Source organism: Salvelinus namaycush, chromosome 19 (assembly GCF_016432855.1).
Source record: "Salvelinus namaycush isolate Seneca chromosome 19, SaNama_1.0, whole genome shotgun sequence".
Lineage (NCBI taxonomy): Eukaryota > Metazoa > Chordata > Actinopteri > Salmoniformes > Salmonidae > Salvelinus > Salvelinus namaycush.
The window spans coordinates 16,065,238-16,091,851 of record NC_052325.1 but is presented as its reverse complement, the minus strand read 5'-3'; the positions used below and the strand labels follow the sequence as shown (position 1 = coordinate 16,091,851).

The 26,614-nt window shown below is 42.6% G+C and overlaps 1 protein-coding gene across 1 annotated transcript in view; it reads right to left on the bottom strand.

Moving 5' to 3' along the window:
- Nucleotides 1–14,840: 14,840 nt before the first annotated feature.
- The window catches only part of impg2a (interphotoreceptor matrix proteoglycan 2a), an 84,944-nt gene continuing 73,170 nt past the window's right edge, over nt 14,841–26,614 (bottom strand). The window contains exons 10-15 of the mRNA XM_039014560.1: nt 22,531–22,750; nt 21,802–22,012; nt 21,100–21,288; nt 20,318–20,519; nt 17,453–17,532; nt 14,841–16,965 (exon numbers count right to left, since the gene is read on the bottom strand). Coding sequence (XP_038870488.1) covers nt 16,905–16,965; nt 17,453–17,532; nt 20,318–20,519; nt 21,100–21,288; nt 21,802–22,012; nt 22,531–22,750 — 963 coding nt within the window. The 3' untranslated portion in view covers nt 14,841–16,904. The remainder of the gene's footprint in view (nt 16,966–17,452; nt 17,533–20,317; nt 20,520–21,099; nt 21,289–21,801; nt 22,013–22,530; nt 22,751–26,614) is intronic.

Below are 26,614 nucleotides of genomic sequence, written 5' to 3'. Positions count from 1 at the left end.
GGCTGAGGGGTGGGGTTAAAGAGTTTATGTTTGGTAATGTATTATTGTTATGTGATTGCTTTATGTAAAAGTACCATGTATGCAAAATGTATGTATATGTAGCAAAAAAGCTGTAAAAAACAAACAAGATATGTGTCCTCTGAAGAGGGTTGTGGATGGGTAAAAAATAAATACATATAATAGAAATAATGCTGCTGCAGACTGTGGGATATCCTAAGAGAAAGAGAGTAGTGAGAGATGGGGGAGAGAGATGGAGAGAGATGAGGGACAGAAGAGGGAAAGGGAACAGGGACAATAAGCGCTCCATCTCATCATCATTGTATTTCCTATATGTTGTTTTAGACAATGATAACTTTATTTGTAAAGTGCTTTTCAAACATTCCGCTCAAATGCTTAATAATTGGTTGGTATGGTATCTCAGCACAGCAGTAGGTATCAGATCTAAAGCAACACTTACAGTAAATGTGGTGAGAGACATATTTAAAGAATCCACAAAACGCAGAGGCCAACTCAAACAGGTTGAGATGGAGGAAAACCAGTGCTAATACAAAGTAGTTTTATCCTTTGGTTTCCATATTTCCTTCATCCCGTTCTTCCCATAATCTGTGTTTACCCAGACTATAATCTTTTGATTTAGTTTACTTTGGTTTCCTCTCCCACTGAACTAGAGTGGTCTTGAAGACTCACATCAGATGATGGATTTCATCTGCAACAGATACAGTATAGGCCTAGACTAGAGCGAGAAGTGGAAAATAATGTGTGTTCAACTCAGGATTGAGCTAGAGGGACATAGTGTACTGTAGACTTTTACTACCATACCTTAACCGGACTGGCTAGAAATGTACCAGTCAAGGAACCAGCACAGCCAGTGGGCATTGGGGAAACCCAGCCACAAGACGCTGCTTGTCCTTTTCTCTCTGTTCTTTTTACAGTAACGTACAGATGGTCTGGTCCTCCAGTACAGGCAGATTTTATGGTCGTTATGGAGCCCCACAGGACTGTCTATCACCAGAAGAAGAAACAGAAACAGGTTGAGACTGACAGGTCTAAACCTTCTGCTCCTCTACTGTTACGTAATATTGCGTTTCAATATGCCACATAGCAGGGAGTCTTTGTTTATACCTTTGGAAATAAAATACAGATTTGTATCAACAACGTCTGCTATAGCACCCCCCTGCTTGGACAGCCATCCAGACAGTCACAAAACTGGTTTTGTTTGTCGGCCCATTTGGTCTTCCAATCCCAAGCCAGAGCAGAGTTGGCAAACCAACCAATCAAGGGGAGATCTGTCATGCTGTCCAACCAATCAGAAAGGAGGGATGGCCCAGTTTTGCGCTCCTAAATTATGAGGTAATGTATGGAAGGGGGGATGGAGAGGAGGGGGTTTAAAGTAAGAAACATAAAACATGTTCTGAGAGACGCTGAAACCTTCTCAAGCTCAACACCACATCTATCCCTCTCCCTCCTTTCCCCACTAGGATAAAGTAACAAAAATGGTCGGGCACGGAGACAGCACAGACCAAGTCCCAGCCCAGCCTGCCCATATGGTTCATATTGAAGAAAAGTACATCGGCATGCACTGTTTGTTACATGACCATTCAACGGGAAAAGATTATCAAATGAAAAGGGTTCACTATTATGTGGAAACCATAGAATCAGGAGCTGGGCATATGGTTGGAGTGGTTCCTGATGATGATGATGGCTATGATGGTGATGGTGGTGATAATGACAATTACGATGACAAAGGTGATTACTATGACAATTATGACGACAACAATGCATTGCAGACCTAGTAACGATGGTATCGAAGTGTAGTTTCTCAAAGCAAAGCCCTGGAACATGCAGATCCACTGGCACAGATTCACTCATTAAGTCCTATGTTTCTCTCTCTCTGTCTCACTCCCCGGCCCTCCGAGCCCCTTCCCTCTGCAGCTGCACACTGTCTCCTGTTCCACGGAATGTCTTCCCTCTTCCACGGCACATGTTTTCTGTCTGCTCCCGGGTTGAACGGCTGTCACAACAGCATGTAAACACAGTCCTCAAGCACACGGGATGAGGAGCAAGATCACAGCGCTCCCATTGATTTTCACTGAGACAGAAGAGAGTCCAGGTGGGAAGAGCAGGAGCTTCTGGAAGCTTTTCCGACAGAGCGGAACCAACTGGAACTTGGCCTCAGCTCACACACTAGACTCAAGGACATGCAGCCTGTGTGCTAAATTAAAGCTATCACGCAGAGCATGAGTGTGAGACAAAGAGCCAGAGAGAGCGACCTAGACAGACAGAGAGAGAGAGAGGGAAGAGAGGGAGAGACTAAGAGCTGTGATGTCAGAGGGAGAGAGGACACTGTGATGTCACAAAGAAATATAGAACCTTAACATTGTAACAAAACATGTCACAAAAAAACTAAATAGGGCCCTAAAACAATTGTCACCAAGGGAGAAATAAGAATAGATTTAATTTGTATAGCACTTTTCATTACAGCAAGAATCTCAAATACAACAAAACAAAAAATGTCCGTTAGCCAATTGACAGTTATGGATGGAAGATCTTCCACAGTCATCCACAGAAGCAGGAACAAGTCCAACAGGCCACTCTCCATGCGCACCTTCCTCACCCACACTGTCCACGTCTCTCCCGACTGAGGCCCAGATGAAGGTTTGAGCAGGGGGGAAACCAGTCGTGTACTTAAGTCGTTTTTTTTGGGGTATCTGTACTTCACTATTTCTATTTTTGACAACTTTTACTTTACTACTGTACTTTACTTTCCTAAATAAAATAATGTACTTTTTACTCCATACATTTTCCCTGACACCCAAAAACTCGTTACAATTTGAATGCTTAGCAGGACAGGAAGATGGTCCAATTCACACATTTATCAAGAGAACATCCCTGTTCATCCTTACTGATGGACTTACTAAATGCACATGCTTCTCTTGTAAATTATGTCTGAGGGTCTAGCTATCCGTACATTTAAAAAAAACAAGAGAATGGTGCCGTCTGGTTTGCTTAAAATAAGGAAATCAAAATTATTTTGAATTGTACTTTTACTTTTGATTCTTTAGTATATTTTAGCAATTCCATTTACTTTTGATACTTAAATATATTTAAAACCAAATACCTTTAGATTTTTACTCAAGTATTTGAGTATTAATATATCTTTACTTTTACACCACTGGGGGAAACGATGGTCAGATCCAGGGGGGAAACAAGTCATTAGTCAGGTCACCTCTCCCTAGAACCCTGATGTCACAAAGGGAGAACTAAATCAAAGCAAATGTTATTGGTCACATACACATGGTTAGCAGATGTTATTGTGAGTGTAGCGAAATGCTTGTGCTTCTAGTTCCGACAGTGCAGTAATATCTAACAATTCCACAACAACTACCTAATACACAGTAAAGGGATGGAATAACAATATATACATAAAATATATGGATGACGATAGACGGAGGGCCATAGGCAAGATGCAATAGATGGTATAATACAGTATATTATATATACAGTATACAGTATGGGATATGTAATGCAAGATATGTAAACATTATGAAAGTGGCATTATTAAAGTTACTAGTGATCCATTTATTAAAGTGGCCAATGATTTCAAGTCTGTATGTAGGTAGTAGCCTCTCTGTGCTAATGAAGGCTGTTTAACAGTCTGATGGCCTTGAGATTGAAAAATAGCTTCGGTCTCTCGGTCCCAGCTTTGATGCACCTGTACTGACTTCGCCTTCTGGATGATAGCGGGGTGAACAGGCAGTGGCTCAGGTGGTTGTTGTCCTTGATGATGTTTTTGGCCTGCCTGTGACATCGGGTGGTGTAGGTGTCCTGGAGGGCAGGTAGTTTGCCCCCGGTGATGCGTTGTGCAGACTGCACCACCCTCTGGAGAGCCCTGCGGTTGTGGGTGGAGCAGTTGCCGTACCAGGCGGGGATACAGCCCGACAGGATGCTCTCGATTGTGCATCTGTAAAAGTTTGTGAGTGACATGCTTTGTCGACAAGCCATTGTTTCCGCGTTTGAGTAGACTGCATTCACAATAAACGTTGCACATGTTGGCTCACTCTGAAATTATATCAATGGCTCATTGTCAACAAAGATTGGCCATAAACCTTAAAACTGTGATGTCATATAGGTCAGAAGATAATCATTAAACTGTTGTCAAAAAGGGAAAAAGGACAACAAAGCTGTGATGTTACAAAGGGAGAAATAACCTAATGGTGTGATGTCATAGAGACAGACAGAGAGAAAACATGTGCAATGCCATGTCACAAAGGGAGAGAGAGAGAGAGCATTGGACATCACTGTGTCCTTTCATTCCCTCAGTGAGCTCAGACTGGATTGATATGTAAGAGGCCCATCATGATCCAGGAAGGATCTGGACCTTACCTGCCTCCCCCAGTCAACAGACACACAACAGCTTGGCTATTGATGGCCAGAGGAGGGTTCACTGAAGAAAAAAAAAAATGCCTCCCTGTGAAAAACAGTTCCTACCCAAAACCACTGAGCTGAGAGCCTTGCTGACAGTGGGATTGGCAGGTCCATGTCTGAAAGTTGAGGTCATGTTTTTCACACTTCTGATGTAACGCGGCTCAGTGTCAGAAATATTATCGGGATGATACACACACAGCAAATTGACCAGTGTAACCTAGTGTTGATTCTTCAGTGTAACGTTTCTAGTGTTAATTCAAGAGTGAAATTAACACTCAGTGGTATAAAATAACCCGTGTTGGTGTTAATAACCAGTGTTGACTGTGATTGTGTCAGTTCTACTCTGTGCTGAGTAAAACATTCTCATCAAAATCACACCCATCATTATCTTATTTCCCAGCATGCTTTACAGCAACTAGATTTTTTTAGGATAGTTTTTCATATGTGATTTTGCATGTACATTGATTGATTGATTAATCTTATGCTACACACAAATAAATAACATAGATCTCTAAACTAATCCAATAAATTAGTTACATTTATTGCACATGTTACTGAGATGGTTGTTCCAGTTTAAATAGTTTAGGTAGTTTCCTTTATCAACGTACATCACGCTGACAGTCATTCTAAATGCAGGTTGCGTATGAATAAAAATTCCAACTGTTGGACGTCCTAACTCGGTCTGGATTCCAATAGGAATTACATATCACTTTGCCAGTCGGCATAATGTGACTTGCAGGCTTGATGTGGCCTGTAAACCAATAGGAATTACATATCACTTTGCCAGCCAGCATAATGAGACTTCCACGCATGATGTGACCGACCTGTAAACCAGGAGGTTCCAAACACCACTGTGTTGGGGTAAAACATGGCCATCAAAGAAAGGCCTTATGATACAAGTAATGTATTGTCATAAATAGTTTAATTTTAAGGATAACATTTACCTACAGTAGGTACTCACTCACAGGGCTGAAAATGAAAGAATTCAATAACCATGTCTCTCTCACTAACAAATATAGTCATAAACTCAGCAAAAAAAGAAACGTCCTCTCACTGTCAACTGCGTTCATTTTCAGCAAACTTAACATGTGTAAATATTTGTATGAACATAAGAATGAACAACTGAGACATAAACTGAACAAGTTCCACAGATATGTGAACAACAGAAATGGAATAATGTGTCCCTGAACAAAGGGGGGGTCAAAATCAAAAGTAACAGTCAGTATCTAGTGTGGCCACCAGCTGCATTAAGTACTGCAGTGCATCTCCTTTTCATGGACTGCACCAGTCCTGTCTGTTCCAGCGACGGTGGGTTTGTGCCCAAAGGTGACGTTGTTTCCGGTAATGTCTGGTGAGGACCTGCCTTACAACAGGCCTACAAGCCCTCAGTCTAGCCTCTCTCAGCCTATTGCGGACAGTCTGAGCACTGATGAAGGGATTTGTGCATTCCTGGTGTAACCTGGGCAGTTGTTGGTGCCATCCTGTACCTGTCCTGCAGGTGTGATGTTCGGATGTACCGATCCTGTGCAGGTGTTGTTACACGTGGTCTGCCACTGCGAGGACGATCAGCTGTCTGTCCTGTCTCCCTGTTGCGCTGTCTTAGGCGTCTCACAGTACAGACAATGCAATTTATTGCCCTGGCCACATCTGCAGTCCTCATGCCTCCGTGCAGCATGCCTAAGGCACGTTCATGCAGAAGAGCAGGGACCCTGGGCATCTTCCTTTTGGTGTTTTTCCAGAGTCAGCAGAAATGCCTCTTTAGTGTCCTAAGTTTTCATAACTGTGACCTTAATTGCCTACTGTCTGTAAGCTATTAGTGTCTTAACGACCGTTCCACAGGTGCATGTTCATTAATTGTTTATGGTTCATTGAACAAGCATGGGAAACAGTGTTAAAACCCTTTACAGTGAAGATCTGTGAAGTTATTTGGATTCTTACGTATTATCTTTTAAAGACAGGGTCCTGAAAAAGGGACATTTCTTTTTTTGCTGAGTTTGTGTTATTGCATAACACTGAGTATTAATTCCCTAACACTGACAAAGTGTATCAGCGTCAGCACTAAGCACAATTTTAATTTAACACTCAAAAGTGCGGACCTGTATAGACACTAACCCATTGTTGAATTTAACACTGTCGGTGTTCATTTAACACTGGAGAATTTGCTGTGCAATTTCAATCGCTCTGCTAATGGCAGAGAGGATGTTATGGAAAGAAAGGCAAGCAAATATGTATGTTTTGAGGCATCCTGTAGGGACAGATACATCAATAGATAAAAGCAAGCGGTGGTCTCTAATTTCAGAGGTTAAAATAATATTTACAACATTGTGACTACAGGAGAGGTAAAAACTTGCAGTGCCAATGGATAGAGTACCAATTCCAAGCTAAAACCTAATGTATCGAAGGAGCAAAGGGGGGTCAGTTAACCATGGTCGCATCATGTGTAACACTGTCTAAGACCAGAAGACGTTAGTTCCCCAAGCCAATGCCGAGGCTTTACCCCAGCGTGCTAACACAGTCTTGAAGTACGTAGACGACCCAGGTTCAGCAGCCAGTCACACGCACGGCATCTTAACCATCTCTTCTCATCTAATCTATCTTTGGTGCATTAGCTGCCAGGGTATCCACCACGGCATGTTGTTTTGAAAGGAAATGTCTCTTTTACTTTTTCTATACTAACTCTGTTAGGCGGTCTTGTATCAGAGCTAAACCCCTACGTTTAAGATGAACAACTGACAAACACATACACATCTGTCTGGTATAAATCACTAGAAGAGTGTTACCTCACCAGCCACTAGGCCTCTGAGTGACAGAGAGAAGCACCGTGGCAGCATCCCGGAGGACGAGAGGGGAATTTAATCATCATAAAGAGCTATAAATTGCTTTTTAACGGACAAAACATAACGTTTAAGGAGAATGAGGACCTCTGGAACGAGAGGCAGGGGAGAGGAAAAAGAGTCGTTGACTCTCGGAGGCAAACAGCGGCTGATATCGTGTTGTTACATAAATACACTGTCAATGTGAATGCGAGATGAAATACGTATGTTTTCAATTTGGAATATAGGAAAGAAGATCAAAGCTCACCTTAAAAGGTCACTGTGCTCACATTAGCAGATACAACACATGCAATAGTGGCTGTACATCACTCTCTGTCTCAAGCACTGGGGGGGTCCATACAAGTGTACTGCAAGAACTCATCTATTGATGTGGTGTCAATGAGGAGAATATAGCCTGCATGTTGCTAAATGGTATAAGGGCACTGTTTGTGCCATGTCAGAATAGAATAGCACCACATGGCCTCTGTCTGGGGTTCAGACCTTCTACTTGCATGGTCAGAGGGTCTACCCACACTTTGTCCTTTTCAACTCAATGGAAAAGATAAAGATTTGAGATGGGTAAACTGGTCCTGGCCTAAGGATCTAAGACAGACAGACCCTGGTGATGACTTCAAGAGCTCTATCAGCCAATGACCTCGCTTTCACCCTGAGACCGCTGGTCTGCTGGTGAGGCACGTGGGCCGAAAAGAGAGTAGTAATCCAGCCACGTGCCGCTCTCCTTCTCCCTCTCCCTCTTTCAGTCTTTCTCTCACTCCCAAAAAGCACGCTGGAGACATTAGAAGGCCTGCATCAGACGGGAGGGAGAAAGCAAAGTCATAAAATAAACAAATAAACCATGGAGAGAGAAGGAGAAAGAGTGATAAAGTGAGAGGAAAGCGGGAGATAAAAGAGGGAGAAATAAGGGGAGCGAGAGAGAAAGAGGGAAGTGAGAGAGAGACTGGTAAAGAGAGGAATAAAATACCCTATGCTTCTATTTTGCACTGAAAAGAGAGATGAAACTCAAACGTATGTTCTGTTCTCTGTAACCGTCTACACATGGTCATCAGTCATCTATGTTCTTCACTCTGTGACCAATAACAATTAGCCAATCGCTCTTCAATGACCATTTTATAAGTGGTCAACAGCAGTCTCTGACAAGACCGCAAGTTTTAAACACTGTTCTTTCTGCGACCATCAGCAGTTTCTCTTGAGCGTTGTGCAGGACCATTAGCGTTCAGGCTGAGAAGGTCATCTGTGAGTTCGTAAATCAGCCAGGTTTTATAAGACACACTGAACAGGAGTCGGTCCTGACACCCTGGAAGGAGCTGCAACCTGATTGAGCAACCAACATTTGTTGAAAGCTGTAACTCCCCTCAATGTATTCTGAACATTTCAAGACTCTAGGACCAAGACAATTCTAAATAGCTTCTGAAGTTTCATAATTGTATGTTTGTTAATTAATGGGAAAATATGGTCATTTTTTTAAATTTCCTGAAAAGTTTTTGTTTTGAAAATAATAGATTTTCATCCGACAGAGACAATGATGCTCTGTGTGCATGCCTGACTCAATGTTTCCTGCTGTGTTCTGTGTTCCATTCATCAGTGGACCAGGCCTCAGCTATCTAGGCACATGTGGGTGATGGAGGAGTTGGGTTGGCTGGATATATCTTCAGTCCATCAGGGAAGTAAGTCCCTTGGGCACACAACATTTCTATTAAATTCCTACAAACAGTTTAATAGTGAACCAGTACCTGAGGAAACATCGATCAACAGGCTAATTAATCTCTAATACGTTTTGGAGGGCCTCCATGCCAAATGTTTTCCCCCCTCTAGAGATGCCAGGTCAGGAAGCAACATTTCAGTATCCATGTCTGGGGAAGATACTGTCATAAAAAACACAATTAACTTCTTATGGCTGCAGGGGCAGTATTGAGTAGCTTGGATGAAAGGTGCACAGAGGTGCCCAGAGTAAACGGCCTGCTCCTCAGTCATAGTTGCTAATATATGCATAGTATTATTAGTATTGGATAGAAAACACTCGGAAGTTTCTAACACTGTTTGAATTATGTCTGTGAGTATAACAGAACTCATATGGCAGACAAAAACCTGAGAAGTTCCACTTCCTGTTTGGATTTTTTCTGAGGCTGGTAGATTTTCAACCAAGCTCCCATTGAAATTACAGCGAGATATGGATGAGTTTTCACTTCCTATGGCTTCCACTAGATGTCAACAGTCAATAGAACTTCGTCTGATGACTCTACTGTGAAGGGGGGCCGAAGGAGACAGGAATGAGTCACCACTGCCATGAGGCGACCATGCTTTGACCACGCGCGTTCACGTGAGAGGCAGCTCCGTTCCATCGCTCATCTGAAGTCAATGTAATTCCCTGGTTGGAACGTTATTCAAGATGTATGTTAACAACATTCTAAAGATTGATTCAATACATAATTTGACATGTTTCTACTGACTGTTACGGAACTTTTGGACATTGTCACGTTTTAGTGAACGCGCTTTGTGACTTTGGAATTGTTTACCAAACGCGCTAACCAAAGTAGCTAATTGGACATAAAGCGGATATTATCGAACAAATCAAGCATTTATTGTGGACCTGGGATTCCTGGGAGTGCATTCTGATGAAGATCATCAAAGGTAAGGAAACATTTATCATGTAATTTCTGGTTTCTGTTGACTCCAACATGGCGGCTAATTTGACTCTTGTTCTGAGCTCCGTCTCAGATTATTGCATGGTTTGCTTTTTCCGTAAAGTTTTTTTGAAATCTGACACAGCGGTTGCATTAAGGAGAGGTATATCTATAATTCCATGTGTATAACTTGTATTATCATCTACATTTATGATGAGTATTTCTGTTGAAACGATGTGGCTATGCAAAATCACTTGATGTTTTTGGAACTAGTGAATGTAACGCGCCAATGTAAACTCAGATTTTTTTATATAAATATGAACTTTATCAAACAAAACATGCATGTATTGTGTAACATGAAGTCCTATGAGTGTCATCTGATGAAGATCAAAGGTCGGTGATTAACTTTAGCTATATTTCTGCTTTTTGTGACTGCTATCTTTCGCTGGAAAAATGGCTGTGCTTATTGTGGTTTGGTGGTGACCTAACATAATCGTTTGTAGTGCTTTCGCTGAAAAGCATATTTGAAATCGGACACTTTGGTGGGATTAACAACAAGATTACCTTTAAAATGGTATAAGAAACATGTATGTCTGAGGAATTTTAATTATGAGATTTCTGTTGTTTTGAATTTGGCGCCCTGCACTTTCACTGGCTGTTGTCAGCCACCGGGATTGCCGTCTCTATGAAATGCACAGAAAATACACAAAGATATTAACCCATAAAAATTAGGTTGTAAAGCGTGGAGATTTTAGGTTTTTAAACATATACCCTGCATACCCTACATGGACTCAGATATTACACAGATCTAGGATCAGCTTACCCTGTCCAAACCCTAACCATAATGGGGGGAAACAAACCGGGCCTTAATCAAGGTCCAGGGTAAGAAGGTGTCTTTTCAAAAGGCAAATATTCAAAACAATTTACCGCAGAAAACATGGTAATTAATTACAATGAGCATAATCCAGGGTCAACTTCATCCTACTTGTATGGAGGCATCACTCTCAGACCTACTGTACACACACAGACAGGGCCCCCCAGTGGTGGCACAGAGAATATACATTTTCCCATTATAACTTCTGATCACATTCAAGGTTCAAAGTCCAGATTGATTCTCGTTGCTTCCTGACAAATAGTGGGCTGGACCAAAATTGCCACTGTATTCTGAATGACTATGGGGCTTTCCACATGAATGGGTAATGCTTGGCTTTGTTATGGGAATAGGATTTGTTATGGGAACTCATGCTCTGGAATAAGCTGTCTGTCACCACATTGCTCCAACACAACCACCTCCTGAGCCCCAACTCTCCCCAGAAGGATGGTCTGTGGGTGCCAACCCTAACATGAACTAAAAGCTTGAGTAATCCCTGGGCCTGTGGGACAGGACCCAGCCAGAACAATCTCTCACTGAAACCATGACCTAACATCTCTCGTCTTTCCGCATACTGTTGTATTGAGCAACACAGATCTTTCATTGTTTTCCTCATTATGGTCAAAAGCAATGTGGATGATGTGAGGATAGTGGGCAAATTAGAAGAGAAGACTGACACTGCAAAGGGGTTAAGACGATAAGAACAAGTCTCTCATTAAGACCTTGGTTAAGAACTTGATTCTCAGCATCTCCCAGGTGTACTATTACTGAGGGGAAAAGACAGCTGACAGACAATGGAGTGAATTACAATTATAATCCGTTATGTGTTTATATTCATTATGTTGACATAAAATTAGATTGCGGTTTAACAATAGGATAAATTGTAGATCAATCTGCCAGTAATAAGCAATTATGCAACTTCTTAGAAGTTAGCTGTTGCTATGTCGAATAGAGAAACACAATAGCATAATGGCAGAAAGCACAACAGTGAGAGAAAAATAGAGAAGCAAAGAGAGAGAGAGAGAGAGAGAAGCAAAGAGAGAGAGAGAAGCAAAGAGAGGGAGAGCGAGAAGCAGAGAGAGAGAGGAAGTGACAGATAAGAGCCATGCAGGAGGCCTTGCTGAGCCTGTAAAACTCCTCCTAAGTTGAGGTTCTAGAATGCATTGCAGCTCCATGGGGTTTCCAGTGAGCTTGTGTCCTTCTCACGCACCCCTGTCTGCTCCCTCAGACCCAGTTACTGTAGGGTCCATGCTATCCACGATCCTTGGGATGTCCCTACCCCATTGAAGTTTACATTTTAAATGGGTAAGGGCTAAGGTTAGAGTAAGGGTTAATGTTAATTTTTAGGTTAAGGACCTCCCAAGGATCCTGGAAAGCACTGACCGTCACTTTAGTGTCCACTATCCAGCTGCAGCAGATATGCTCATATTCCAGACAGGATGACAGACTAAGGAACTGTGATGTTCTGTTGGTTATGTCCTGTGAGTTAGGGTCAGGGGTTAAGGACTGTGGATCATATGACAGGATCATGTCCTCTGGCGTCACTGTGCCTGCTGAAGCTGGGTGGGTAAAAGACCTACACAGATCTAGGATCAGTTTACCCTATCCGACATTGACCATAGATCATTGTAGGGGCTGGATTCAATCTGTAGTGCCAAAGATCAGCGTTGTAGCGTGGTTGTAATGTAAAGGTCGTTTTTGATCAATCACACTATAATGCTGATCTTCGGCACTACGGATTGAATCCATCCCTTGGTCAGTGTTTAGGGGCACTTCTAGCCAGTCCCACCCCGCGTGGCTGTGTGTGTTTTTGGTCTGTCTGTGATGTTTCAGGCTGACAGAGAACCAGGGATCACCCACAGTGACTGTAGCCAGAGAACAGAGCCCAGACTGAGCCATCTGGAGGAGCTCACAGTGTGTTTAGTCAGACTAATGATGTAAACACACACAACCTCACACACACTGTCGTCATGGAGAAGTCCCACAGGGATGACAGGTGTAGTGGAGCGGTCTAGCTGTGTGTGTGTGTGCCTAAGGCAGGGCGGGGAAGGCATAATGTCTACAACTGTTATTAAGTCATCTGCGTTCCATGCATCTGATCCAAGGTGAGTCACTATCCATATAGCCAAGTTTTGAGGTCTTCATGACAATATTGTGCTATTATCACACTTTTTCTCTTCGTATGTTTTCCTGAGTTTTGTTGTTTGGAGGCTGTATGCTCATAAATTATGTGAACAGTAAATTGTCATTAGCAGGGAAAGGGACTTGGGCTAAAGGCAAATAACCTCCAAATGACACTCACATGGCTAAACCATTTCCAAATGCGGGGGTGAACCATGATAATCCAGTTTGGAAACTACCCATCCCCATATGGACCCCCCTTCTCTTTATGGTTCTGTCTTCCCTCCTCTCTCAGTGCCCAAAATGAAATAACAACACAAGGCAAGTATCCCTGGATCGTGATCGATTACATTGTTTTTTGGACAATCAAAACGATCCCCCAGAGAGAGTGACATAGTAGACTGTGTGGATCTGTGCTCGTTTGGTTGGGTCTTCGTTCACCACCACCCTGCGGTGTTGGTGACATTAGGCGGATAAGGCCTATGGCTGTTCCAGAGCGGGACACTCTGTGCCCTGAGGTGAGCTGCCACAATGCATCAGTCACTAACCTTTAACAGATTAAGACGTTCATTACAAGACATCTCTCTGACACTAACACTGGACTAACACTTATACACATTGACTGACCCAACAAACATAATGCCCAAAATTCCATAGAGGTTCCACCAAAGTACAGACCATACATTTGGCATGCATTGTGGTGAGTGTAAGTGTGACCGCATGTCACATACAACCATGCTGAAGATAGGAGTGCCCTGGTAATGGCAGTGTGTGTGTGTGACGCAGGTTGACTACTGGCACACACTCTTAGTAACAGTCCTGGCCTAATCCACAGACCACAGCTCCTAATGCTAATCTGTTCTTTGGATTACAGCAGAGAGGCTAAACACCTAGCCTATCAGTGCTCATCAACCCATCATTGCGAATAGTGGCTCAATAAATTAACAGAGCATATACACTGGGTGGTTCAAGCCTTTGAATGCTGATTGGCTGACAGCAGTGGTATATCAGACCATATACCACGGGAATGACAGAACATGTATTTTTACTGCTCTAATTACGTTAGTAACCAGTTCACAATAGCAATAAGGCATCTTGGGGGTTTGTGATATATGGCCAATATACCACAGCTAAGGGCTGTGTCCAGGCACTCCGTGTTGCATCGTGGTTAGGAACAACCATTAGCTGTGGTATATTGGCCATATACCTCACACCCTCCGGCCTCTTTGCGTAAGTATACACTGAGTGTACAAAACATTAAGAACACCTTCGTAATATTGAGTTGCACACTCTTTTGCCCTCAGAACAGCCTCAATTCGTTAAGGCATGGACTCTACAAGGTGACGACAGAGTTCCACAGGGATGCTGGCCCATGTTGACTCCAATGCTTCCAACAGTTGTGTCAAGTTAGCCTTTGGGTGGTGGACCATTCTTGATACACACAGGAAACTGTTGAGCGTGAAAAACCCAGCAGCGTTGCAGTTCTTGACACATGCAAATCGGTGCGCCTGTCACCTACTACCATATCCCGTTTAAAGGCACTTAAATCTTTTGTTTTGCCCATTCACCCTCTGAAATGGCACACATACACAATCCATGTCTCAATTGTCTCAAGGCTGATTGAAGTGGAATTAACAGGTGAAATCAATAAGGGATTATAGCTTTCACATGATCCGTCTATGTCATGGAAAGAATAGGTGTTCCTAATGTTTTGTACACCTAGTTTATACACATCCATACATGACACAGGAGCTGGACAGAAAAAGGAACAAGTTCAATGTTTACTGCTCCTAAAAGTGATCTTAATTGAAACCCTCAGTGAAACTGTAACCAAACCACGTTCCCACAGACCTTGGGGGAAAAAATATGAGCAATCCTTGACACGAGTTAAGTTCTTGAACCAAGCATGTCGACAGGTGACTTCTGTAACAAACATAGCATGAATAATCATTTCGTGTAAAACGTGTATTTTTATTTATTGCTTCATTTTATTATTTCTTTTTTAAGAATAAACATTGACATAACTGCAAGTAGTAATGTAATATGTTTAAATATCCACCAGTGCTTACGTAAAAAAAACAAAAAAAAAACTTTTTTTTGTACAACAAAACATGTCAACATTTCAAGCACATTCCGTTGACACTAGTGTAAAGAACATACCATAACACTCAAAGTATTTACATCACAGCGTTCTGGATCCATCCCATTGGCTATGAGTCCCGATGAAGGAAGAGAATGTTGAGAAAACCAGTTTATGCACACGAGAACATGTATATAAAAATGAACACACAGATTGAAAAGGCATGAATATATCATAAGTGGAAGGTAAGCTTGTGCTTAACCACAGTAACCCGTGTTCTCGCTTGTGTGGAGCCATACAGAGGCCTGAGAGAAAAGGACAGGACAACATGAAATGTAAACCTAAATCAGGAAATATCTTACATGTCTGTGGCCACATCTCAAATGGACCCTTTACCCTATATAGTGCACTACTTTAGGCAAGTAGTGCACTATAGGGAATATATTGCCATTTGAGTTCGATCTGTGTATTCTTATGATTTCCTATTACTATTCACAGTCAAGACAAATGTGGAAAAGTAAACCTATAGCATGAAGAGATGTAACTATGAGGATTCACTGTAAACCAGTCCTCCTCATGTGAAATACTTACAGGGTAAAGCAAGGATGATGTCCAAACTAGTTGTTACAGAATGGACCATTTTGAAGTTTCTGGTTCATTTTTATTTGATTTGAAAGCTGCTGCTAAGAGTTTGCTTATCCACAGAGCACATGTTGTTTATGCATGTACATTTTATATAATTTGTTGAATGTTTTCTAACACATATCTGGAAACAGACTGCCTGATCAAATCCTTGGTTTGCTTTTTTCCCCTTGAAGATTGTTTCCATTCTAAATGTGTTTTCACTTATATTTTGGTCCTTCAACAAAATCTCTCCCCCGCTCCCTCCCTCCCCCTCCCTCCCCCTCTCTCTCTTAATACTTTTTTTCCTATAGAAAACAAACTCCAACTGCTTCCTGATGTAGAGTGAGAGAGTGAGGGATAGAGAAGGAGGGAAAGAAGAGGGGAAAATTTATTGCAGCTGAACAAAAATTGAAGATTCACCCTCCATTTGTCCACTTTTCTTAAAATGTCAAAGTACACCCTATTCCCAATATAGTGCACTACTTTATATAGTGCACTACTTTTCACCAGAGCCATAGAGGGCTGAGATTTAAGATCTGCCCACAGAGTGCATCCAACTAGCTTCTCCCAACTTCAGGAGAACACTACCTAGGCTTACTACTAGCCAGAAACTCAGACAACAGAGATCCCATAGCACCCAGAACAGCACAGACACTGGCCAGTCAACTGAGCTCAATCTCCAACAACCTCCAGCTGGGTATAGAACAAGGGCACACAGCTCTGGTCCAGAGGGCAACAATATCTGCTGCTTTTAGTCCCTGCAGAAGTTGCCAGAGGGCCTGAGTTGCCAGAGGGCCTGAGCTGCCTGAGGTCCTGAGTTGTGCACCACTGGTATAGACCATCCCTTTAAGAAAAGTCTCTAGTTCATACAGTCTTTAACCATAACAGTCCATACAACACATCAGCAGAAACAGTGATAATCACACCTTACAGTACCTATCCAACATTCCAATGGGATAAATATTTACACTTTCACAGTGCTACATTCTTCCATCAACAACTGGGTGACATATGACATTAAATGCAAATGTAATACTCTATCAGGTCTTATCTGCTACCTAAAGAATGGGTATCCTAGAGAGCATTGCATTTTGTTTGTCATCATTTCAAGTAACGAATATGATTCCAGATGGAGGGAGGCCGGTCTTCCCCCAAAGGAAGACATCCAATGAGCAGCAGATATGCCCACAGCCACCACACCCATTCCAGCAGAGCTCACCCAATCGAGAGAAGGCACTAACAAAGGAGGACGAGCAGGGCGGGGAAAGAGCAAAGTTAAGGATAAGGTACCTTGTTGTCCGGCATACAGCTGAGTGTCCCATACAGGTCTACGTGGACGCGCTCTCTCTGCGTTTATCAAGGGTGCTCTGTCTGCGTGTATCCAGGGCACTGTGGAAGACAAACAAACACACACGGATTAGACTGGGCAGTGTGGGTAATAGGCAGCAGAGATCTGGCACTAACTGTACCATGCAAATCCAAGCAACTCAATACACACACAGACCAGACAAGACATACACATACACACATACACCCGCACCCATACATTCGCACACGATTCCACTAATACGACTCTAATTAGTGATGGCATGCCAAATCACCACGCTCACGCAACCCAATACCTCACATTGCTTTTCTCTCCCTCACACAGACATATGCTGCCAGTCACATTGAGACCAAACACAGTGACTGTCTGTATCCACTAATGTGGCCTGTCTCTCTGGGGCAGACATAGCTGGTTAGATGTGTCTGGGAGCCAAATGTCTCTTTCCCTTGGCATTGTATTCCCAGCCTTCATCCTTTTCTGTTTCTAAAGTCTGATTTGCGTGCTCAGATCTCAAGTTAGACCTGAATAAATGATTGGAGCCACACTAACGTTTGATGCTGCCGCACAAAGTCTGCAAACTGCCGGTCCTTCGCATAGAGTTCGATGATACGTATCCGGTCCTGGATTTCCTGTGGAAGAAGAGTGGGCGGGGTTAACAGGCTGAGAAAGGTTACATGATAGACAGACGGACATTTTGTCCAATCGGTACAGTAGGTCTATATCCAGACTAGAGGTCGACCGATTACTCGGAATGGCCGATTAATTAGGGCCGATTTCAAGTTTTCATAACAAATCGGAAATCGGTATTTTTGCACACCGATTTGGCCGATTTATATTTTTGAACACCTTTATTTAACTAGGCAAGTCAGTTAAGAACACATTCTTATTTTCAATGACGGCCTAGGAACAGTGGGTTAACTGCCTTGGTCAGGGGCAGAACGACAGATTTTTACCTTGTCAGCTCGGGGATTCAATCTTGCAACCTTACGGTTAACTAGTCCAACGCTCTAACCACCTGCCTCTCATTGCACTCCACAAGGAGCCCGCCTGTTACGCGAATGCAGTAAGAAGCCAAGGTAAGTTGCTAGCTAGCATTAAACTTATCTTATAAAAAACAATCAATCAATCATAATCACTAGTTAACTACACATGGTTGATGATATTACTAGTTTATCTAGCGTGTCCTGCGTTGCATATAATCGATGCAGTGCGCATTCACGAAAAAGGTACCTAACCATAAACATCAATGCCTTTCTTAAAATCAATACACAAGTATATATTTTTAAACCTGCATATTTAGTTAATATTGCCTGCTAACATGAATTTCTTTGTGTCACTTCTCTTGCAACAGAGTCAGGGTATATGCAGCAGTTTGGGCCGCCTGGCTCGTTGCGAACTGTGTGAAGACTATTTCTTCCTAACAAAGACAGCCAACTTCGCCAAACGGGGGATGATTTAACAAAAGCACATTTGCGAAAAAAGCACAATCGTTGCACGACTGTACCTAACCATAAACATCAATGCCTTTCTTAAAATCAATACACAAAAGTATATATTTTTAAACCTGCATATTTAGCTAAAAGAAATCCAGGTTAGCAGGCAATATTAACCAGGTGAAATTGTGTCACTTCTCTTGCGTTCATTGCACGTAGAGTCAGGGTATATGCAACAGTTTGGGCAGCCTGGCTCGTTGCGAACTAATTTGCCAGAATTTTACGTAATTATGACATAACATTGAAGGTTGTGCAATGTAACAGCAATATTTAGACTTATGGATGCCACCCGTTAGATAAAATAGGGAACGGTTCCGTATTTCACTGAAAGAATAAATGTTTTGTTTTCGAGATGATAGTTTCCGGATTCGACCATATTAATGACCTAAGGCTCGTATTTCTGTGTGTTATTATGTTATAATTAAGTCTATGATTTGATAGAGCAGTCTGACTGAGCGATGGTAGGCACCAGCATGCTCGTAAGCATTCATTCAAACAGCACTTTCGTGCGTTTTGCCAGCAGCTCTGCTGTTTATGACTTCAAGCCTATCAACTCCCGAGATTAGGCTGGTGTAACCGATGTGAAATGGCTAGCTAGTTAGCGGGGTGCATGCTAATAGCGTTTCAAACATCACTCGCTCTGAGACTTGGAGTAGTTTTTCCCCTTGCTCTGCATGGGTAACGCTGCTTCGAGGGTGGCTGTTGTCGATGTGTTCCTGGTTCGAGCCCAAGTACGAGCGAGGAGAGGGACGGAAGCTATACTGTTACACTGGCAATACTAAAGTGCCTATAAGAACATCCAATAGTCAAAGGTATATGAAATACAAATGGTATAGAGAGAAATAGTCCTATAATTCCTATAATAACTACCACCTAAAACTTCTTACCTGGGAATATTGAAGACTCATGTTAAAAGGAACCACCAGCTTTCATATGTTCTCATGTTCTGAGCAAGGAACTTAAACGTTAGCTTTCTTACATGGCACATATTGCACTTTTACTTTCTTCTCCAACACTTTGTTTTTGCATTATCTAAACCAAATTGAACATGTTTCAGTATTTATTTGAGGCTAAATTTATTTTATTGATGTATTATATTAAGTAAAAATAAGTGTTCATTCAGTATTGTTGTAATTGTCATCATCAAAATATATATATTTTTTTAAATCAGCTGATTAAGGAGAAGTCTATCTTTAATTTTGTGAATAACACTTGTATCTTTTATCTTTTATGAGTATTTCTGGGATTCTGTGGCTATCTGCAAGATCACCGGATGTTTTGGAATCAAAACATTACTGCACGTAACGCGCCAATGTAAACTGAGATTTTTGGATATAAATATGCACATTATCGAACAAAACATACATGTATTGTGTAACAAGATGTCCTATGAGTGTCATCTGATGAAGATCATCAAAGGTTAGTGATTAATTCTATCTATATTTCTGCTTTTTGTGACTCCTATCTTTGGCTGGAAAATGGCTGTGTTTTTTTGACTTGGCTCTGAACTAACATAATCATATGTTGTGCTTTCGCTGTAAAGCCTTTTTGAAATCGTACATGATGGGTAGATTAACAAGATGTTTATCTTTCATTTGCTGTATTGGACTTGTTAATGTGTGAAAGTTACATATTTCAAAAAAATATTTTTGAATTTCCCACGCTGCCTTTTCAGCGGAATGTTGTCGAGGGGTTCCGCTAGCGGAACGCCTGCGCTAGAAAGGTTAATCGGTATCAGCTTTTTTTGGTCCTCCAATAATCGGTATCGGCATTGAAAAATCATAATCGGTCGACCTCTAATCCAGACAGTACAGATTAGATTAAGGAATTTAAAGATACGTATGAGAAAATTAGTAGGTAAATATGGAACGGGATCCCACACATTTGCTTCCACCCCACCAGCCTACACACAGACACACACCTCCTTGGTCAGTTCGCTGTTCTCGTAGATGTGGCGTATCTCCTCACTGCTGAAGTCTGTGGAGGCCTCGGCGCTGGCACTGCTGTAGACCGGAGCCTCTGGGTAGCGGCGGTAGTAGTGGCTGTAGCCCGTCGTGGCCTCACTCTCATACATGGGGTTGTATTTAGTGGCCCTCTCTAGAGACGGGATACTCTCCCCTCGCCTGGGGGACAGAGAGAGAGATCTGAGCTTAGTCTGCTAGTAGGAGAGAAGAGACCGACAAATACATCTGTCTGGTAATTGTTAAAAGGGACTAAACCCTTTGTGTAAGTGAGAGTAGGTTGGAGGGCCGTGGGGAAGAGGACGTTGTATATTTGAAAGGGTAAAGATTAAATCAGTCCCCAAAGAGAATAGATGAGGGAGAGAGAAAGGAGTCACTATAGTAGTCTTCTAAAATAATCATCTCTGATCAAGGCTTAAATAGGGGATGTCTTTTTACAGTAAATATATTTAGACAGGTTAAGTCTATAGTAGTATTTACTACTAACATATCACCTGCTGTACTGTACTGACCAGGGATACAGTATATATAAGGTCTCTGGCCTTCTGACAGTGTTAGAGACACCTACACTTTGTTCAGCTCCTAAAGCACACGCAGTCACGTACACGTACCAACACACGTACTGTACACACACACACAACTCTAACTGCTTATATGACTGGATGGCAGTCACTATCCAATAGGTGATGTACCCGCCATCTGAGAGGCTATGACAAAGAAGGAGTGGTGTGTGTTGACTCACCGTATGGGGTCCTCGGTCTCATCCTTATCGTACTGATCCCGTAGTGTCCTCGCCAGGAAGAAGATCACACCAGATGCCACCAATAGGAAACCTGCTACAGAGGCTATCGCTATGCCGACCACCAGAGGTTCTGACACATACTCCTCACAGTGTTCTCCACGGTACCACCAGTTCTCCCCTACACGACATCTAGAACCATAAGGAACAACTGTTAGTACCACACATACACACACACACACACAATTCTCAACATAATGACACCTAGAATCATAAGAAACAACTGTTAGCGCAACGCAATAACAGAAACACACACTGAAGTCAATCAATGCACAAGAAAAGTTCATTTAGTGTAAGTGTTTATTTCTTGTTTGTGGGAACCGGGATTAAACGTTCCATGGAGGGTGTGAACTTCCTCGTTGGCCGTGTTGAGGTCAACGTGTTCTGTTTGTTTTATGATGGTGGGTGTGAAACAGCTTCACACATGTTGGCAGACACATCTGCTTATACATACTGCATTTCCATGATGTTGTTTCTGAGACGGCTTTACAGTACGGACATTTATTGGAATTGTGCATTGGTCCTTCAAATAAGAGTGGGGTACGTGACATTAAAATTCTATCAATTGTAATGAAATTCACACACACACACACACACACACACACACACACACACACACACACACACACACACACACACTCCTACCTGCAGATGGCCCCCTGTCCAGGTATGATGTCACACTTCCCGTCGTTCATACAGAAGTCTGTCTGCAGTTCACAGATGCTCTGACAGGGCAGACCTTCAACGCTGAAGTAGCCAGCATTACACACACACTCCGCCTCGCTAGACCAGCGGTTCACAGAACACTGGGCAAACTCATTACACGCCTGGAACTTACACGGGTTCGCCTGGTCACCTAGCAACAACACACAGGACACAGGTGTCAGGGCATTTCCAGTTGACTCCTGATAAGTGCAGACTCTGTTTAAGTTCACCAGTTCATTGCCGTTCACTAGTTCCAATTCAAATAAATTATTTGAATTGCTCTGCATATTTACTTTACGTTTAGTCCCGAATCACAGCATGATATAGTTTCTCCTTGCATGAAAACAGGGGTATAATACAAAAGATGTAAAAGGTAGCATCTGTTCTCTAGTTCACACACCCCTACTCGTCAACACCATACAGATGTTGTGTTCCTGGTTTCCAGGGTCTGGCTGGTGAGACTGGCTCTTTGTCTTCCGTCTAGATTAAAACCTACCATGAAGAAGGCTTTCGTGCTGAAATGGGTCGGTTGTGCCATGCGTTTAACTTACAATCCATGTAGATATGCTAATGTTAAGGCATTGTAACTCCCCCCAAAAAAACTAAAAGAGTGGGAATAATTCAGAAACGTGTGTCTCCGGTGAAATATGTGGTAATTGTCAACCTTACCTGACTCGACATCCAGTGAGTACTTGTCAATGGCCAGGTTCATAGTTTGGTAGGCTGTGTTAGCGAAGTCTTCCAGGATCAAGTAGACTGCATTGTTGACGCCGCGAGGCATCGGCCTCCCGAACTTCATCCGGCTGTTGACCACGATACTCCCATTCCGGAAGTTCAGGATCTCCAGATTCTGGAAGTTAGTAAGGTTGGACTGGAGGTAGGGGACCAGCTAGAGAGAAAGAGAGAGAGGGGTAGGAGAGAGAGAGAGAGAGAGAGAGAGAGAGAGAGAGAGAGAGGGGTAGGAGAGAGAGAGCGAGAGAGGGGTAGGAGAGAGAGAGCGAGAAAGGGGTAGGAGAGAGAGAGCGAGAAAGGGGTAGGAGAGAGAGAGCGAGAGATGGTAGGAGAGAGAGCGAGAGAGAGAGAGATGGGTAGGAGAGAGAGAGAGAGAGAGAGAGCGAGAGAAAGATGGGTAGGAGAGCGAGAGAGATGGGTAGGAGAGAGATAGGAGAGAGAAAGATGGGTAGGAGAGAGAGCGAGCGAGAGAGAGAGAGGGAGCGAGAGAGAGAGAGATGGGTAGGAGAGAGAGAGATGGGTAGGAGAGAAAGAGATGGGTAGAAGAGAGAGAGAGAGAGAGATTAGAATTGGCTATCCAAAATGGGGATATGTGGAGAAATCACTTTGCAAACCTCTACAGCAATATAACAAAGAGCCCAGAACAAAAAGATATACAAGAAAAATTACAAATCCTTGAATTAGCAGTCAAAGACTATCAGAATCCTGTGGATACCCCAATTACAGAAGAATAATTATTGGAAAAACTATGCACTCTCCAACCCAAAAAGGCCTGTGGTGCTGATGGTATTTTAAATGAAATGATCAAATATACAGACCACAAATTCAAATTGGCTATACTCAAACTCTTCAACATTATCCTCACTGCAGGTATTTTCCCCGATATTTGGAACCAGGGATTGATCACACCAATCTATAAAAATGGAGACAAATTTGACCCAAATAATTACAGAGGAATTTGCGTTAACAGCAACGTGGGGAAAATTCTCTGCAGTATTATAAATAGCAGACTACATCATTTCCTTGACGAACACAACGTCCTGAGCAGAAGCCAGATTGGATTTCTAAAAAATTATCATACAACAGACCACATTTACACCCTCCACACTCTAATTGATAAACAAGTTAACCAAAACAAAGGCAAAATCTACTCATGTTTTGTAGATTTCAAGAAAGCATTTGATTAAATTTGGCACGAAGGTCTTTTAAACTAATAGAAAGTGGTATTGGAGGGAAAACATATGATTTTATTAAATCAATGTACACTAAAAACAAATGTGCGGTTAAAATTGGCAACAAGCAAACAGACTTCTTCTCTCAGGGGCGGGGAGTGAAACAGGGCTGCCCAATAAGTCTAACATTATTTAACATCTACATTAATGAATTGGCAAAAACATTAGAAGAGTCGGCAGCACCTGGTATCACCCTACACAACACTGAAATTAAGTGTCTGCTATATGCAGATGACCTGGTGCTGCTGTCTCCCACTAAAGAGGGGTTACAGCAGCACCTAGATCGTCTTCACAGGTTCTGTCAGACCTGGGCTCTGACCGTTAACCTAAAAAAAACAAATATAATGATATTCCAAAAGGTCCGGAAATAAGGATGACAAATATAAATTCTATTTGGACACAGTTCTATTAGAACACACCAAAAACTACACATATCTAGGACTAAATATCAGCAACACAGGTAGCTTTCACATGGCTGTGAATGAGCTGAGAGACAAAGCAAGAAGAGCATTCTATGCCATTAAAAGGAACATCAAAATCGAAATTCCAATTAGAATCTGGCTCAAAAATGTTCAATCAGTTATAGAACCAATTGCTCTATATGGCAGTGAAGTATGGGGTCCAGTCTCTAATAATGAATTTACTAAATGGGACAAACATCCAATTGAAATATTGCATGCAGAGTTTTGCAAGACTGTATTGCAAGTACAAAGAAAAACTCAAAATAACGCATGTAGGGCAGAATTGGGCCAATACCCCCTCATTCGAATAGAAAAAAGAGCCATCCAATTTTACAACCATCTAAAAACAAGTGACCCCAAAACATTCCATCACACAGCTCTACAATGTCAAGAGATGAAACCAGAGAAGAGTCCCCTCAGCCAGCTGGTTCTGAGGCTCAGTTCACCAACCCAAACCAACCCCATAGAGCCTCAGGACAGCCCTCAGAAAATCTGGGCCAACCAAATCATCACAAAACAAAAAGAAAAATATATCACCTATTGGAAAGACACCTCAAAAAATCAAAGTAAACTTCAATGCTATTTGTCTCTAAACAGACAGTACATGGTGGCAGACTATCTGACCACCGTGACTGATAAAAAACTGAGGAAAACATTGACTAGGTACAGACTCAGTGAGCACAGTCTGGCTATAGAGACCGGTCGTCACAGACAAACCTGGCTGCCCAGAGAGGACAGGCTGTGCTCACTCTGCTCCAGGGGAGAGGTAGAGACAGAGCTGCATTTCCTATTACACTGTGACAAATACTCAGACCTAAGAGAATATTTCTTTCCCAAAATTATAATTCAATACAAAGAATTTGAAACTATAAAAGATGAAGAAAAAATAAAATATTTATTGGGTGAAAAGCCAAAATGCGCAGTTTTGGCAGCCAAATATATGTCCTCCTGCCACAACCTGAGGGACAGCCAGTGAAAAGTGCAAAGTAATGTTGATAATATTTCCCATTTAGCTTAGTTTTGTTTTGTCTTTCATACCAGGTCATGTGTCTTCTCAAGTCATATTGACACTGGTCTACTACTGTTGCTTTAATGTATTGTTGTTCTGATTAATATTGTTGTTGTAGTTGTTGTTAATGGTAATCCCATGTCCACTACTACTATTATTATTGCTGTTGGTCCCACCATTTATTTATATATATTTTGTATATACACTGCTCAAAAAAATAAAGGGAACACTTTAACAACACAATGTAACTCCAAGTCAATCACACTTCTGTGAAATCAAACTGTCCACTTAGGAAGCAACACTGATTGACAATAAGTTTAACATGCTGTTGTGCAAATGGAATAGACAACAGGTGGAAATTATAGGCAATTAGCAAGACACCCCCAGTAAAGGAGTGGTTCTGCAGGTGGTGACCACAGACCACTTCTCAGTTCCTATGCTTCCTGGCTGATGTTTTGGTCACTTTTGAATGCTGGCGGTGCTTTCACTCTAGTGGTAGCATGAGACGGAGTCTACAACCCACACAAGTGGCTCAAGTAGTGCAGCTCATCCAGGATGGCACATCAATGCGAGCTGTGGCAAGAAGGTTTGCTGTGTCTGTCAGCGTAGTGTCCAGAGCATGGAGGCGCTACCAGGAGACAGGCCAGTACATCAGGAGACGTGGAGGAGGCCGTAGGAGGGCAACAACCCAGCAGCAGGACCGCTACCTCCGCCTTTGTGCAAGGAGGAGCAGGAGGAGCACTGCCAGAGCCCTGCAAAATGACCTCCAGCAGGCCACAAATGTGCATGTGTCTGCTCAAACGGTCAGAAACAGACTACATGAGGGTGATGAGAGGGCCCGACGTACACAGGTGGGGGTTGTGCTTACAGCCCAACACCGTGCAGGACGTTTGGCATTTGCCAGAGAACACCAAGATTGGCAAATTTGCCACTGGCGCCCTGTGCTCTTCACAGATGAAAGCAGGTTCACACTGAGCACGTGACAGACGTGACAGAGTCTGGAGACGCAGTGGAGAACGTTCTGCTGCCTGCAACATCCTCCACCATGACCGGTTTGGCGGTGGGTTAGTCATGGTGTGGGGTGGCATTTCTTTGGGGGGCCGCACAGCCCTCCATGTGCCCGCCAGAGGTAGCCTGACTGCCATTAGGTACCGAGATGAGATCCTCAGACCCCTTGTGAGACCATATGCTGGTGCGGTTGGCCCTGGGTTCCTCCTAATGCAAGACAATGCTAGACCTCATGTGGCTGGAGTGTGTCAGCAGTTCCTGCAAGAGGAAGGCATTGATGCTATGGACTGGCCCGCCCGTTCCCCAGACCT